At 37.4% G+C, this 16,914-nt stretch overlaps 1 protein-coding gene across 1 annotated transcript in view; it reads right to left on the reverse strand.

Moving 5' to 3' along the window:
• The window catches only part of psmb7 (proteasome 20S subunit beta 7), a 62,249-nt gene that overhangs the window by 12,445 nt on the left and 32,890 nt on the right, over nt 1–16,914 (reverse strand). Inside the window, exon 6 of the mRNA XM_072565761.1 lies at nt 11,493–11,551. Coding sequence (XP_072421862.1) covers nt 11,493–11,551 — 59 coding nt within the window. The remainder of the gene's footprint in view (nt 1–11,492; nt 11,552–16,914) is intronic.

Here is a 16,914-nt window from a genome sequence, read left to right on the forward strand (position 1 = left end):
CCAAATGATATAGTAATTAAAATTTAATTGCAAAGTCTTATTCCGTGGCGCCCAAAAGGACTAAAAGTTGTTCTAGCTAATATATTTTTGTTCATTTTCTCTCTGCTGCTATTGCATTTGCTCTATTCTTAGATTGAACACCAAGAAAAATAGAACAAGAAAAACTGCAGATGCTGGTAATCTGAAACATGAACAGGAAATGCTGGAAAAAACTCCAAGTCAGGAAGCATCTTTAAGGAAAAAGAACGTTTCCTTTTCAGGCATATTGCTTCATCAGCACTACAAAAACCAGTTCTGATGATGGGTAGTGCCTAAAATGCCATCATTTCTTTCCTTTACTAACACTGTCCAACTTGCTGAATGTTTCCTACATCTGCAGAAGTGGCATTGATTTCAAATAATTTAAAAACTGTCAGGTTAAACGCAGGCCATCCTTAATTGCTTATGCAACTACTTAATGATGTTATTTTTCACAATACTGTATAGTGCAAATTAAAAGGCAAGTAAATACATACAGTTCAAGTGATCCAAATCACTACACAATATAATTTTACTGCTAGGCTTTGATAATGTGGTGCATTGTTAACGTATAGCTCTTGCCATTGTGTTTAATGAAAAGCATGCAAAATAATCTGGGCTCATTATCATGGTCTATGATCAGCAATCCTTCACCAAATTTTATTTTTGATGAGTTACTTGGAATTTTAACTCATTGCAAAACATGATTTTAATACTTATATGCAATATAAACTGTTCAAGCAGTTTCTAATACTTCCTACTTTGAAATTGTTTTGTAGCATCTATGAGTATTCTGTCATACCTGTTACAGAATTTGGGATGGTTAATTTTTGCAATTTTTTCAAGTGACTTTTATAGTTTATCAGAATACCTTATAGAAAAGCAAAATCAATAAACAATGCAGTGGACTTTTAAAATATAAAGACAATACTTCGTGTATTTCTTTCTAAAGCCTTAACTGAAAGTTTTGAGAAAAAAAGCCAAACACTAAAATTAACAATGGAAATAATTGTCTAATAAGTATGATTATGAATTCAAAATGCCTTTTGCCCACTGATCTAATTGTTCTGATATTAACTATCTTTACTTTTAATGCAAATTTAACATCTGCTGCCCCTAGAGCCTTTGGTTTCTTTCAAGATAGGTTTTGATTAGTCAGTCAAGTTTAAATTAATTCATTAGCAGGATATCTTTAAAAAACACTGATTTGGTTACAACCATTGCTGATAAAAATTTAATAGATTAATTCACAGTCACCATTAATATCTAATTCAAATATAAATAAAGCAGTTAGATTATGCCAAATGAATTGTTTCAGTGTCTAGATAACTTCTTTACACATAAAACATACTTGCACAAAGCTACTGAAAATAAACTAAAATATATATAATGCATTCTGTAAGCCTGCTCCATGTTGCATAATTCAATAAAATACATTTTTTTTAAAAAGTACTCCTATGGGAAAAGAAAATTAATATATTCATAAGTCTTTTTATGAAATGGGCGATTTTATTTCCTCCAGGTTATAGAGTAATTGTCCGAACAGTCAAGACAGAGACTAAATCTACTGAAATAATGACACGACAGTCCAAGAGCCTCAAGACTTTTTTTTTAAAAACTGCTTTGTCAGAGTATTCACGACACTAATAGCCTTGCTTTATCTCCATTGCCTGCTGTCTTGATCTGGTAAGCAAACCTCACAGCAAGCGGTCACCTTCCTATGGAGTCATTAAAACTCAAAATGTCAGCTGGTGGTAGTAGCCTGTGGACTTCCACACCTGAGCCCTGTGGCAGGCACACACAGGCTGTTTGGATCACTGTCAGTAACAAACACTGAATTCATATGCAGCCTGTCATTACACTCCTATTTTCCATCTGACAGATGTGATCTAAATGAGATTGATTAAAGTATGTAATTCAGTAGATAAAAGAAAAGTTTTCAGAGTTAATTTCTGCCATGCTAACAGCAAAATTGCTTTTCAAATGCCTTCCCTCAAGAATTTCAAAAAATATGTATGAAGGCCACTTCAGCCAACTTTCCATTGTAACGGAACTGCAACTGCGCATCCATAACAGTTAATAAAAGCGAGAAATGTGGCCTTGGGACAGTCTTGCTCATGGTGACTATGTATCACTACTATTGCTAATGTTGCATTTTCTGCCACAGTTTAGTGATAGGATAACAAAGATTGAAACAACCTCTGGTGCCACTGAGCTCTGAAATTTGCGCTATTATTGTGGTAAATAGGAGCCGAACGATGTGATGTATTCAACTAAATCCCATTTGCTACTATAAATAAGGTATCAAATGCAATACAATTCAATATAATTGGCCCATGACAGCCAGTGCTCATTTTATTTTTCTGTGGTCTTGAGGAATTTCTGCTGTCTCCAAGCATTTTGTTTTCCAAAACACAAATGTTATTTCTAGGACATAAAGTAAATTATAACTACTGGGACGTGCTACAGTAAAAGAGTACACACAAATATAATCTTAAAGAAACCATTTATAACTCAACTAAAGGTATTAGGACTGCCTCCACTGCTGTTTATGCTAAAAAATTGCAACATTCAGTTTGTAAACGATGCTGTAACTGACAAGTGTACAATTTATACTGAGCCTACCTGTAGAATATTACGTTAGAAATTGAGAACAACAAAAACATACATTCCCTTTTACTGTCATCCATACAATAACTGAATGTAGATATTGTCCAAGCTTTGATACTTCTTTCGGAGATCAGAATAACTTATAAGTTGAAATTTTCTGTACAAGATAATGAAGAATAGCTAATTCTACCAAATCTGAGGATCAATCCTGATGGGGGAGCACTGTGTCGATTCATAAGATGCTGACTACTTTCAACAGCATTACGTAAATTCAATTTCTAGCTGAGCAACAGATCTACTTCTAACTCTAGAACTAATCGCTTGATTAAATTCAGGGGTTTAATCATCAATGTGAGCAGACATTTAAAAAGCCTCCTTGCAGCTTTGTCTTGTATTAAATAAATTTCAGCACCTGGTTGGTTTCCTATGCACAACTTATCACAATGTAGTTACTGACAGCTGAGTGCTTAGTCATTGTAGGTATTTAGTTTTTGAGACTAGGAGTTAACACTATAGTTCCATTCAAGTGATTGTCAAGAGTTTGAATGAGAAATTTCAACTATTTTCCAGTAAACTCAGAAGCATAACACTAAAGACATTGTGAAGTCTGTTACTGACATTCTCATGGAGACCGTAATAGCAAATGCAGTGGATCATGAGATGATCAAAGTTGTGAAAACATGAACATATAAATTCATGCATTGCTGTACCTGAAATGTATATAGTTATTAAACTGTGGTCAATTATTTAATGTTTGCATCCAAGCCTGAATCGGTTCATTTCGCAGTTGAACCCATGCTTCTAACCAGGTCACTAGATTGCAGCCCACAACAGGCAGCCTGCTTGACTTTCAGTTTGCTCCCTTTCACTCCCACAAGAAAATTTTAAGAACACTGCATCTCCCTCCAATCAACTGAAACTCGAAGCCATGCCATCGATGTTATCACTGTGCAGTTACACCAGACTGGAACAGGAATTTGGTGTCACTAATATGATTGTTGCGCACCTACTGGTGCTATTCTTCCTTGCCACCTCACTGTTTTCTACTTCCCTCACTGCTCTTGCTTGCAGCCTACTCAGGGGTCGGGCAATGTGTGAAGGAGCAAAGAGTCTTTGTGAAAACCCCTCAATCAATGGTTTTGGAATTGATTTCAGGACATTATACTACTACACTAAACAAACTTAAGTGTAACTTAGTGTAACATGAAATTGCCTATGTTTGACAGTCTCTTGCATCTAAATGCTAAAACTTACTGATACTGATTATGTTGTGCAAGCCATCACAACTCCTGGTGGAAATATTCCAGGCATTATGATAGTGTGGCAGTTGGGGTGTCAAACACAGCCTTTTAAAACACAAATTGAGCAGCCATTTACACAGATCCGATTCAGATCTCTCAATACCTAATGGAGCCGGACTCATAGGAAACATGCCTTTTATTTGTGAGAAATAGCTGCCTCTGTTTTAATCACTTAGGTTCAATCCATGATAAATAAGACCATTCTAGCCTCCCAAAGTTAGAGCTCTCTGATTCCGAAGCATTTTAAACTGAGATGGCTCAGCATTTACTTTAAGGGCAGGAATCTGAGAAGTAGAGAAGGTGACAGGAAAGAATGCTGAAGTTATTCCATTTCACGGCAACAGCTGTCAAAGTGAGAACATTAAATGAAACAAGAGAAAGGATTTTTAAAAAGTCAGAAACTAAGAGGTAATTTTTAAAAAATTATATAAATATTGGAGTACACAATTGAAAATCTAAAATGAAGTGCAGAAATATATGTTTTACTTTCTTTGTCCGTTAAGCTCAGTTGTAGACACAGTAAAAATAAAAAAGGTAGGAGATGGAGGCACTAGTCAGTTTAATGGAGGATAATATAGTAAGCATTTCATTCCTACCTCTATTTGTGTGTTCTCATATTCAATTAATTTTACTACCAGTAGAAAATACTGTAACTCTATCCAAATACAACAGCAATATGCACATTTTACCTTGTAAAAGCACTGCATTATAAGTTCTGTAGGAGTTGAAGTGTTTTCATTGTTTAAGCTAAATCCATAGCTGCCCAAATGACAAATTAATATCGTTCTATAGTAGTTGTTTGGTGCTTGGCATCACAGTTCTGAAGCCTATGGGCCCATCAGGGCTGAAACTGCTCAGATCTTCAGCAATCCATAAGTGTCCCTCTGGAGGCCAGTACTTGCATCAGTATAAAATATGATACCATAAATCAGGCTGTAGAAGTGGCACTTGTGCACATCACCATCCATCTCACCACTCATCTCTGAAGGGTCTTGGGTAGAGCTTATCTCTCAGCATTGCAACAAGGGACCAGACAATCAAGCTACTGGCATTGACAAAGCATTTGCTGCTTACATCTGAAGACTACAACTCAGAGGCTGAGAAGAAAACAGCCCCTGCTGGTATGATCTTGCCTCGGGCACTGGCAGAACTGGCAGTGGCACATCTTCAAAAGGCAGTGAGCACATGTGCAAGCAACCCACACAAACAGTAAGCCTCCAGCTTCTATTCTTTAAGCTGGAGTATCTTCAAAGCCTAGAAATGTGACTGTAGGGCTCAACAGCTGCCATCACAAATCTGATATGGCTCCAGTTTTGAGTACTGCTCAAGATTCATGCAAAAGAATATTTCAAGTTGCCATTATTGCCTGTCATAGATTTATAAATATTGCTCAGCGACTGCCATGGTGAGCTTCTCATGGGACTTTACTACATGACAACCTAAGAGAAGAACTAGCCTATTTGTTCATATCAAAGAGGCCCACTTCAATTCTGTCTACATTTTATTTAACATTATTTAACAAAGAATTATATTTATTGCAGCAGGAATTTGTTTTTATTTCCAACGGATTTCAATTGTTGAAATAATTACACTGGTTTCATTGCTTTCCAAATGCTTGTAAACAAATCCAAATCAAGGACTGCAGGACATTTACACTTGAATTGTAACTCTGTGAAATTCTGTACCATGCAAACCCTTTAGGTACTCTGTACAAACTGTCAAGTGCCTTTGCAGGACCAAAGGAGAATTTGTATATGGCACATAAGATAAAATACTGAAAAGGGCAATACTTTTTTTTTCTTGTGTTCTCCTCCCATTTAAACCTCCACAACCATAAAACATAAAAATACTCCACTCAAACCTCAATATGCTGTTTTTCAAGTTCTCTTGCTCTTTTTTATTTAAGATTACTGACCTCTCAAATAAGACATGTAAAGTGATAATTTTATCAATTCCTACCCAAGACTGGTTGCTCATGGAACAGGTTTTTTTTCTGTTCAACAAAATAAAAGAGAACTTATAATAACCATTAAATTATTTGTGGCTGATTAGGAGAAACAAATAAAGGACTCCCCAAAGTCTCAGAGAATTTGTGCACTGTCCAGGTAAAACTGAGATCAGAACACAAGGATCAGAAAGATCACCACTCTGTTCTAATAGGGACATTATAATTGACCACAATGCTCCAGACAGAAGCAGAAAAAGGAAGGAAATCAGTCCAGCATTTCAAATGATGAGATGTGTTCATTAGTATGTAGTTGAGCTGTATCCCCAAGTTCGAACTGCAAGCTAGCGCTCACCGAGTGTTCACATTAAGGGGGAAATAATTGAAATGGAAAAAGTGTAAATTAAAGAACATGTATGCATACAAAAACTTATTTCAATGTTTCATAGATATATACCAAGAGCTGAGACAAATCGATTCAAATTAGAAAGCAGAAAGATAGGACCTGGGAGAACAGTCATTTCACCATTGAGAAACACTCAAATCCTTGTGCGTCACTAGAGGTTAATAATGTAGTTCACACTAAAAAAAAACCTACTATTGAAAGGAACAGGTTACTCAACTGATGAAGTAATATTAAAATCATAAGACTTTGCATTTCAATGCTCTAACGAGGGGGATCTAGGGGGGGAGAAAAAGAGATAGAAAAAACAAAAGAGAGCGAGTAGTGTATAAAACCACCAGTCAAAATTTCATACGAATGGGGAAACAGCCCTTTCACCTATTTACCCAGTCGGTAACTACGCAAGTACAGAAATTTTTGCACCCTGTTCCTTATTATAAGGGTAGGTAGTACTTCAAACAAATAAATGGGCACTATTTTTTAAAACTACTTAATAACAAAACTTCTCAGTATGGGTATGTTAAACAACTGCGAAGTGATATTGTCGTGGTATGTCACTGACTAGTAAACAGGACACCTTGGCTAATGCTCTAGAAACATGGGTTCAAATCCCAACAGAGCCCTCATGGAATTTAAATTTAATTAACATAAATCTGAAGCATAAAACTAGCCTCAATCATTGTGATTGTTTTTTAAAACAGTCTGGTTCACTAATCATGGAATCCCCACAGCTTTGTTTTTTATGGAAGGAAATCAGCCATCCTTATCTGATCTGGCCTGAGGCAATATTCCTCAATTACAGATGCCATACTTGGCTTTGGCTTGCTATTGGTCCGCAGAGTGTAAAAATACTCACTAACTCAGCAGGCCTCAGTCTCCAACATACACCCATCTACTGTATGGTGCTGTATTTGCAGTTCTTGTTCACAAATGTCATTCAGGGAAGAAAATTTGAAGTCCTCACTTGTTTTGGCTTACATGTGATTCCATACCCTCAGCAACACAGTTAATTCTCAACTGCCACTCTAGCAAGTCACTTTGTTGCATTGGACACCTACATTAAGGTTTTTGCGAAGATTTGTAGCTTGGGTTGTGGATGTGGTTGTTGGTTTGCTTGCCAAGCTGATGGGTTGTCATGCAGACATTTCGTCACTATGCTAGGTAACACCATCAGTGCGACTTCTGTGAAGCACTAGTGTTCTACTCTGCTTGAGATTTGAGAGATCTGGTCTGTTGAGATGGATGCAGTCATTTCCAGTTTTTGTATATACGGTCTATTTCTACAGGTTTGTTGATGGCATTCTGGGTTGAAAACTAGGGCTCTAGGAATTCCTGAGAATACCTCTGGTTAGCTTGTCCAAGGATGATTCCGTTGTCTCAGTCAAATTGATGGCCGACCTTGTCTCAGTGTAATGAGATGAACAAGTTTACTGTTTTTATTTCCAAAGTAGGAATTTATAAATATAAATACAAAATAACATTTTATAAGTTCTTATTTTAGAAATAAAACCAGTCTGGCTCCAGGATGAGACACAAATAGACTTGAAACATGGCCTCACACCTGAAATGCATCATCTGACCCAAGGTGTCATTTTTATTCCGATATAAGTTGAAGTTATCTTGGGGCAGGGATTTACATATTAATCAATTGAAACCCGCACCTCCATTCTAACTGCTTAAAGATCTGATAGCCATCTAGGTTTGTTCAATACATAATTTGTATGATCCTTTGATCTTTTACCATAAATTCTGTGTCCGATGTATTCTCTCTCACTAGTTGCTGGAGGAAGGAGCGGGTGGTCTGAAAGCTTGTGGTTTCAAATAAACCTGTTGGACTATAAGCCGGTGTCATGTGATTGTTGACAAAGTTCTGGGCAGAGACTCTCTCTCTATCCGCTTGCTCATCTTTGCAGTAAGAGCACAAACAAAAGGCATCGAGCACATTCCTTCCCATATGTCCGCAACCACATTTGCGTATGTGGGCCTGCGTGTGTGTGGGGGACAAAAAGGCCTATATTAAAGGCTTGGAGGAGGAGTAGAGTTCCGGAGGGTCTGATGGGAACCACGAGTAAGCGAAAAGACAGTTAGCTCATGGATCCAGTATCATTACATTCTTTTAATTGGTGAATTTCCATAAATCCTGGAAATTGGCCGAGTGGGATTAAATTTGAAATTATAGAAAAATGGAGCATACACCATCCCTTCAGAGTATGGATTGGTTGCAACACCTCACCCTGCCCCAAGCTACCCAATCACGGTCTCTTACAACTAGAAGGGACAGGTTGGGAGTTCAGTATTCTTATTTTAAAAGACAACCTTCCATCTAACCTAAACTGACATTTATTTTGTTTGAAAACATCCCCCATGATGGTCCCTTCTTTGCTCTACTGTAGTACAATATGGAATTTTAAATGTTCTTTAATTTTAAAAATGTCTCCAACTTGCTGGGTAAAAAGAAAAGCTGTTCTAATGAATGTAAGGCTGGTACAACGTTATGAACTTTGCACTCCAAATTTTCTTCTTTTGAAGAGATACAGCAGACAATTCCGCATAAGGAATAAAATGTGCTGACTCAAAACGTGTCAACTGCTTTCCTTTGTTCTCCTGAATGCTAACATCGTTTTATTATAGTAGCTCTGCCTCATTCGATTTGCACACTAGTCTATTGTCCAAAAATGAAAATGCATCGATAAAAATAACGCCTTTAAACATCTGACACTCAGGTCAATGATCACAGTCATGCTGCCAGAAACCTGCAAAGACTTTTAATGTGACTATGTTTTTCCATGCTAGAAATATCAATCAGTTCAGGATGTGATCTACTTTGGTAGTCTAGCCTGTTCATGGACAGAAATGGTGAAACATTTTTGCTGACACAGCAGGATGTGGAGGATTATTTTCCTCAACTCAGGTCTACAAAATTTAAATTATTTGGATAAGTAGAAGATGCAAAGATATTTTTACAAATAAACTTAAAGGCACATGTATTGAGATCAGGTCAGAAACAGTAGGCCATTTTTATCAAGAGTTTATGTAAGGTCAAACTACACTTATCCTCCTTCTGGATAGTGTCTACAATTGGCTTGTTTACTGAAAATATTAATGCTCCTTCTGACATTCATGTTCAATAATGAATCAACTAATTTTCAAATGTGATTAATCCTCAATGTTATGCATCTTACTGTCCTTTTCCATAAATCCTTTTTTTGTTTGGTATGATAGTATAGTAAACTTTGTTGTCTTCTGGCTGGACTAATTTCCTCAATTATTGTTATCCATTTAGGTTCTTCAAAAGAAGTGCAACTACTTGGTTCCATCACATATACATGAATGATGTGGAGGAAGGTGGAGGTTGCCTCATTAGCAAGTTTGCAGATGACACTAAGATTGGTGGAGTAGCAGATAATGAAGGGAACTGTCAAGAGAAACAGCAGAATAAAAATAGATTACAGAGTTGGGCAGAGAAATGGCAGATGAAGTTCAATCCGGACAAATACAAGGTGATGCATTTTGGAAGATCCAATTCAAGAGCAAACTATACAGTAAATGGAAAGATCCTGGGGAAAATTGATGTACAGAGAGATCTGGGTGTTCAGGTGCATTGTTCCCTTAAGGTGGCAATGCAGTCAGTAGGGTATGCTGGTATGAGGAGAGGTTGAGTAGATTAGGATCATTTTCATTGGAAAGGAGGAGGTTGAGGGGGGAACCTGATTGAGGCCTACAAAACCCTGGAAGGTGTAGACAGGGGGGATTTTCCCCAGATTGGAGGACTCAATTACTAGGGGTCACAAGTTCAAAGTGAGAGGGGAAACGTTTAGGGGAGGTATACGTGGAAAGTTCTTAACACAGAGTGCGATGGGTGCCTGGAATACATTGCCAGTGGAGGTGGAGGGGGGGGGAAAGAAGGAGAGAATGTTAGCATCGTTTAAGATGTACCTAGACAGACACATGAATGGGCAGGGAACAAACGGATATAGATCCTTAGAAAATAGGCAGCAGGTTTAGATAGAGGATCTGGATCGGCGCAGGCTTGGAGGGTCGAAAGGCCTGTTCCTGTGCTAAAATGTTCTTTGCTTTTAGGTCTTAGCTGTGTGTAGACACAAGTTTAGGGGCTACCTATTTCCTTTCTTTCTTCTGCTCAATTTAAAATAAAAATAATGTGGACAAAACTGTTCATCAAACTCTACAAGGAATCAACACAGAAGCAGACTATTTTATAAGTTTACTACTTTGTAGATGAAAATAACATTTTCTCCATTCTCAAATGAGATGAGCTAATCGTACACTTGTAATCTCTGACTTGAAATCCAACTTAAAGTTAAATAGTATTTCCTTTATGTGGCCCATATTTGTCAATGATTTGAAGATACATTCCATCTCTAACTTATTTTCTTGAATAAATACTATCCTTTCATAAATAATACGTACTCTTAAGAACTTGGAAAAAATCCTCGATACTTTCAGAATTTTATTTGTTTTATCATTCCTTGTATAATTTCTAAATTAGTCTAACTTGACTACTCCTTGCCAATAGTTTTAATTGAAAATTTATCAAAATATATATTTTCAAAGTTTCATAATTTATTGAAATCTAGAATTTCTCTATAATACAAACTTTACTTGAGTCTTTAATTTGCACCTTTTCTTTTGACCAGCATCAAATCTAAAATAACTGCAATGCACATTAGACTTGAAACAATTTTTGCATTAAGATTAATAATTTATTCAGATGAGGGGTAGATAAGAAAGTAAAAAGAGAATCTAATATGGCATCAACCCTCATACCTAATGGCAATAAAGCTAAGCTAATTGGCCTCTGGCATAAATAAACATAGAAACTGCTAAAGAAACTCAGCAGGTCTTGTAGCATCTGAGAGATCGGGAAATAGAGTTGATGTTTCAATTCTAAAGAAGAGTCATACCAAACTCAAAACTAAACTGTTTTTCCCTCCACATATGCTACCTGACCTGCTGAGTTTCTCCAGCATTATCACTGGTTGTTCCTGACTTCCAACATCTGCAATATTTTGTGGTCTCTTTCATTAAATCATGCTTAAAGTCTGGTTTTTAAACACATAAATACATTCACTTCTTTGGGAAGCAAAATTAAAGAATGAAAATTATGATTTGGATTCTTCTTTCTCTTTGTATTATTAATGAAAAAAAAAAGGATGAGCTGCTTATCTGTTATTATTTATACTGGTCACATTCTTACCTCCATGTCTTTCTTGTAGCAATCTTCAAATACGGCCATTGCAGCCAAAGACCCAGAACCTGTTTAAGAATAAAAACCACATATTTGCAAAGGTTAACAGAGAACACATTATTACTTATATATACACACATGTACTGTAGTTAATATTGCATTGTTAAAGATCATTGATACACAGATTGGATGGATTGAAGACAGACGAACACAACTGGTTTTCCTTTCCTCTGTTCCCCGGCTGAGCTAACAACAAAGCAATCTCAAATTATTCAAACTTTCTATATTTTTTCCAATTTGTTTTGGGAATTGACTTCCAAATCAAATTAATTCCAGTTCTATTTACCGTCCAGCGGGTTACAGAAGCAGATGCAGTAGCAAGTCCGTTTTGTGTTGGTTACCATACCATACATTATCTTGAAAATAAAATCATACTGCCAGTTGGTGGGAATGCACCAACTAATGACAAACTAGCCCTTTCAGGTATAAAATCTAGCAACAGTACTGGGAGAATGTGTAAGTTTAGAAGATATTTTTGAGAACAATATTATCAATGGCTCAATTCTACTATAGAATTCAAGAGCAAACTGAACATTTTAAGAAAGAAAACCAAGGCCAGAAGTAAGATAGTTCTGACACTGGGTTAAAATGACTAAAAGAATGACTGCTGAAATACTCAAGGTTCAGTATGCTTTCCTTCAAACTACTCAAATCTCAGAGTCTGGTTTAAACCCATTCCAGAAATTGGATATATAATCCAGACTACTATTATCAATGCAATACTGAAGGGATGCTGCATTTATAGAGATATTGTCTTTTGAATGAGTTGGCAAACAGTGTCCCAACTATTCAAATGTATATAAAAGATTCTATATTCAGTGAAACAGTCCAATATTCCTCCTCAATCATCACTTCCAATGCAGTTATATCTCATCCTTCTCATTTTTTGCTTGCAAGTGCATTGAAGGTTACAACCACATTTGCTACTGTAATAATGATTACACTTACAGCAATTCAAAGGCTGTGAGGTGCTTTGGAATAGCTGAGGACATGACAAGGCACTACAGAGATGGAAGGTTTTGATCTTATGTTAAAATTGATTTACAATACAATCTCTTATTCCTTTCCTTACCAGGCAACCCATGCACACAATTATTGAAGTCATTAGGGAAACAATCTAAGTTTAGCTTTCTGAATGTGAAGGTGGAGCTCACAAAAAAAAAGTCCAGGATTGGAAAGTATGTCATCACCTCACAGCAATGTGTTTGACCAACTGTGGAAAAATTGTATGCAGGCCAGACAATAAACCTATTGCCTTCAGAGTACCTGTCACAAACACTATTTACAGTAAGCAAACTCTGGAATGCAAGTTAACAACAATTTATGTTCATCTACAATCTTTAGGCTAAACTCTAGTATGATAGAGAAATGGGATTTGCTTCAAGCTGAGACTCAAGCAGAATTTTGGTTGACTTCATATTTTACGTATCACTGAATGCGGAAGAACTGGCAGTGAAATAGACAGGGCCAGAAGCAACAAAAGCATGGGGTCAGCAACAAATGAGCCACAGAGGAGTGGCGTCAACAAATGATGCAGAGGTTACCATCAAGACAGTTCACTGGACAAATTCCATCTTGTTCTATTCATTTGTTGCATATTAAAATGCTCTGCTTAGAGATCTTTCACTGAGATCTGATGATCAATATTTTATAAGCTAAACCACTGTACCCCTCCATTTGGGCTGCCAAAAATAAGGAAAAGATCACTAAACTCTCCAAATTGATTGCAACATTTTAAAATGGTATAAAAATAGGTTATTTGTCAATTTCAAAAGGTCAATGAATATCCAATGAGATGGGACAGCAACTACATGTGGTGTAATCTTACCCAACATCTAATGCTCCCATATAACATCTATGTAACAGCTTCTATATTAGGCATTAAAAGCAATTCAGCATCATTTTGAAAATGAGAAATGTTAACAATTTGTGCCACACAGAGCAAAGCATGGGGCTTTAAAACACATCATCCCATCTGCTATATAGTTACTAAATGGTTTAGAAACTTCTATTTCTGCTGAAAAATGCATTTGGTGCCTATTTTTCAATCCAATTAAAATAACTTTTTGGCATTTATTACTGTTTTAAGTAACTCTACATACTACCTCTCATTTAGCAGGCCTGCACAAGGAACAGCATTTCCCATTTAAAGTGATTTGTGAACACTGGCCGACCTCCACAATGGATTTGAATTGAAAAGAGGTAGCGATTAAAGGCTTTTGAATGAGATGTCCTGCTGACTTTATCAATTCTGGTGAATATGTAATGGCATAATACAACTTGACAGTTATAATGTTGAGAAAAAAATACTGACTTTCTCATCAGCAACATTTAAGCAGGCCGATTATAGATCAAATACATTGCCTAGAAGCACCAGATTTACAAGAAATAAATTGATCAGTCTGCTGAATAGTCATATTCAATCTGACAGATAACCCTTGGATAAAATATCTTTAAATTCAGCACGATTAGAATGGAGCAATTTTCTGTGACAAAATACATTGCCTGAAGCAGCAGGAAACCAAAAGGGTATGTAATAAGCAACAACAGCCTACTGAAGATTTAAAGCATGTATCAAAACACTTAATTTTCTGGGTGCATATCTACTGGAATGAAATAAAGGGAAGCAGTATCAGCTTAGCTCAGTTGGCAAAAAAAAATCTTGCCCAAGTCAAAAAGCAATGAGTTCAACCCTGTTATGAATGTGAACAAATATTCTGGGTTTGAAATTAAGTGACATGTTGATGGAAGTGTTGCATTGCCATCTTCCGGATGAAATGTTAAATTCCTGCTTACCTAGGTAAACCAAAATGATGACACAACCAACATTCGTACCTCAACTAGTACGACTAGCCAGAGATTATATGATCTGCTTTGTGCACAATGGCTACTGCATTTCCTTTCCTTAAAACAATGACTGCCTTTCTTAAAATAAAAAAAAGTGTTTAGTAATTATAAAGTTAAGAAACCTTTAAGGTTTCCTGAAAATGTGATAACACACTGTATACATAATTGTTTTGCCCTTCTTTCTCCCTAATTTCTTGCCTCTGAGAGATACACTCAGTCTCAATACCTCAACCTGGTACATGTTCTCTACAAAAAGAAACAGAGGGTGTTACGACCTGTGATGACACTGCCAAATTTATGTTACAGTCTGACGAGGGACCAGTAACATTTTCTTTAAAGTAGACAAAGTTTGAGATCCGAGGTACTTTATCAACAGAATAATAGCAAAAGCCTTAATGATATTTTTCATAAAATCTTTACTATACAAAATTAGAATCACAAACAATCTACTCTGTACATGCACATATACAACCCATACTACTAATATGCAGAATTAGTGTGAGAATGTGGGCGGCACCATGGCTCAGTGGTTAGCACTGCTGCCTTACAGAGCCAGGGACCCGGGTTCAATTCCACCCTCGGGCGACTGTCTGTGTGGAATTCGCACATTCTCCCCATGTCTGCATGGGTTTCCTCCAGGTGCTCTGGTTTCCTCCTACATTCCAAAAGATGTGAAGGTTTGATGCATTGCCCATAGTATTAGATGCATTAGTCAGGAGAAAATGTAGGGAAATGAGTCTGGGAGGGTAACTCTTCGGACAGTGTGCCGTGGCTTAATGTCCCACACAGCATAAAAAAGCACTAATTATGGTCAAGAAAGATTCCAATGACTTCTCAGGAACTCACCTTGAGAAGGACGACATTGTGGATGACTAATACTCTTTGAAACCTCGTCTCCTTCCTGATGAATGAGAATTCCTCCCTTCCAGAGATCAAACATTGATACTCTTTGCAAAGACCCTTCATCAAAGTCCAACCCAATGAAAGACTACAATCCCCTGGATTTCTGAGACTGCACTCCAGTAGCTACTCTCAAGAACAATTCCAGCTCTTTTACGGAGAGCTAGGTTCACCTAACAACTGTACAAATTCTGAAGAACAGAACATTGAAACTGTCCACTTCATTGGATTCCAAATCTTCAGGGTAGATGCCTGTCTCGCGATAGTGATTGATAATTGACAGTTACGTCTTGGGTGAAGACATGAGCAGACCAATTGGCAAGTGCAAATTCAATGATTCTCTATAGTCCTTTTGTGGAATAACACAACAACAAACTTATATTCTATCTAGGCTGGTTTATAACAAAGGAGGACCTAGGTCAATAGAAAAAACAAACTACAGATATTGGAAATCTTAAATAAAAGCAGCATATGCTGGAAACTTTCATAATTGGCAGGATCGGAGGACAGAGAAACAGAGGATGAAGTCTTCCTAGCCCCCGAACTCCTTGGGCAATGTTGAGAGTCATTGATAAAATATGGTCAGAACAGGAAAATGAGATCCTCAATGTTGAAAAAAAAGTCCAATTTTACACCAGAGGCTTTAACAGAGAAATAAGAATCTTGCTCGTACATAGCAAGAGGCCTATTGCATGGATTAACGTCCCATTATTACCAATCCCACCCCATTTATATGCAGCTTGCTATTTTCCCAGGCAGTGAAGAGAAACTTGACAGTGTCATTTCCCAACTGGAGAGTAAGAGCAGGTGGTTCCAGCTCACAACTTGCTTCTCCAGGCCTGTGGCTTGGACAGCGGTCCCCAACAAGTCAAGGAATGATCCTTGGCCAGTGACTGCTAGCATTCTTTACTTAAAGAGGGTTGTATTGGGCATGCACAAGCTCACTTATCACCATGGCATAACTGTGACTCACTTAGAATACCAAATCATCACCTCAATAACACATTTTCGAACTCACCAACTTTCATTGAAATGTTGCTCACTTTGCACAGAGAGATAGAAACCCATTCATGCATTAAACAACATCCTTCTTTGGGCACTTAGCTTGTTTCTCTTAGTGCTCATTCACTTTGCATCAACTTGAAAGATCACAGCATCTCCTCATTACCTTGCCTTGCCTTGCAGTACAGACAAAGCCAGGCAACTGGTCATGGTTGCCAGCAGTGATCAGTTAAGGGTATGGCCTTGTGGCTACATGGCACTGTGCTACATCCGTGTCACAACTGAAACATGTACCAGCAGCAAATACAGTGTCCTCAACCAATTTAGCAGATCTCAAAGGCAAAGGGGAGCTTTCCTCAACTAAGTCAAGGGGAACAGTTGTCAGTCAAGAATATCATCCAATCTCAGTTCAAGGGTTTGGACACAGTCAGTAGATTGCTTGGGCATTCATGGCCAGTGGGCCACAGTCCATCATGTAGGTCCAATACAGCCAGTCCAGGGATTAGCAGTCATGAAGTTGCAGAAATCAGTCAGGGGTCTCGTCACTCGGAACTGTGGTCCCATTTTTCCCAAGGGGTGGGGAAGGGTTCGATCAGTCCTGGGGGTCTGTTCACTGAAAGTC

This window comes from Chiloscyllium punctatum, chromosome 49, assembly GCF_047496795.1.
Source record: "Chiloscyllium punctatum isolate Juve2018m chromosome 49, sChiPun1.3, whole genome shotgun sequence".
NCBI classification, from domain to species: Eukaryota; Metazoa; Chordata; class Chondrichthyes; order Orectolobiformes; family Hemiscylliidae; genus Chiloscyllium; species Chiloscyllium punctatum.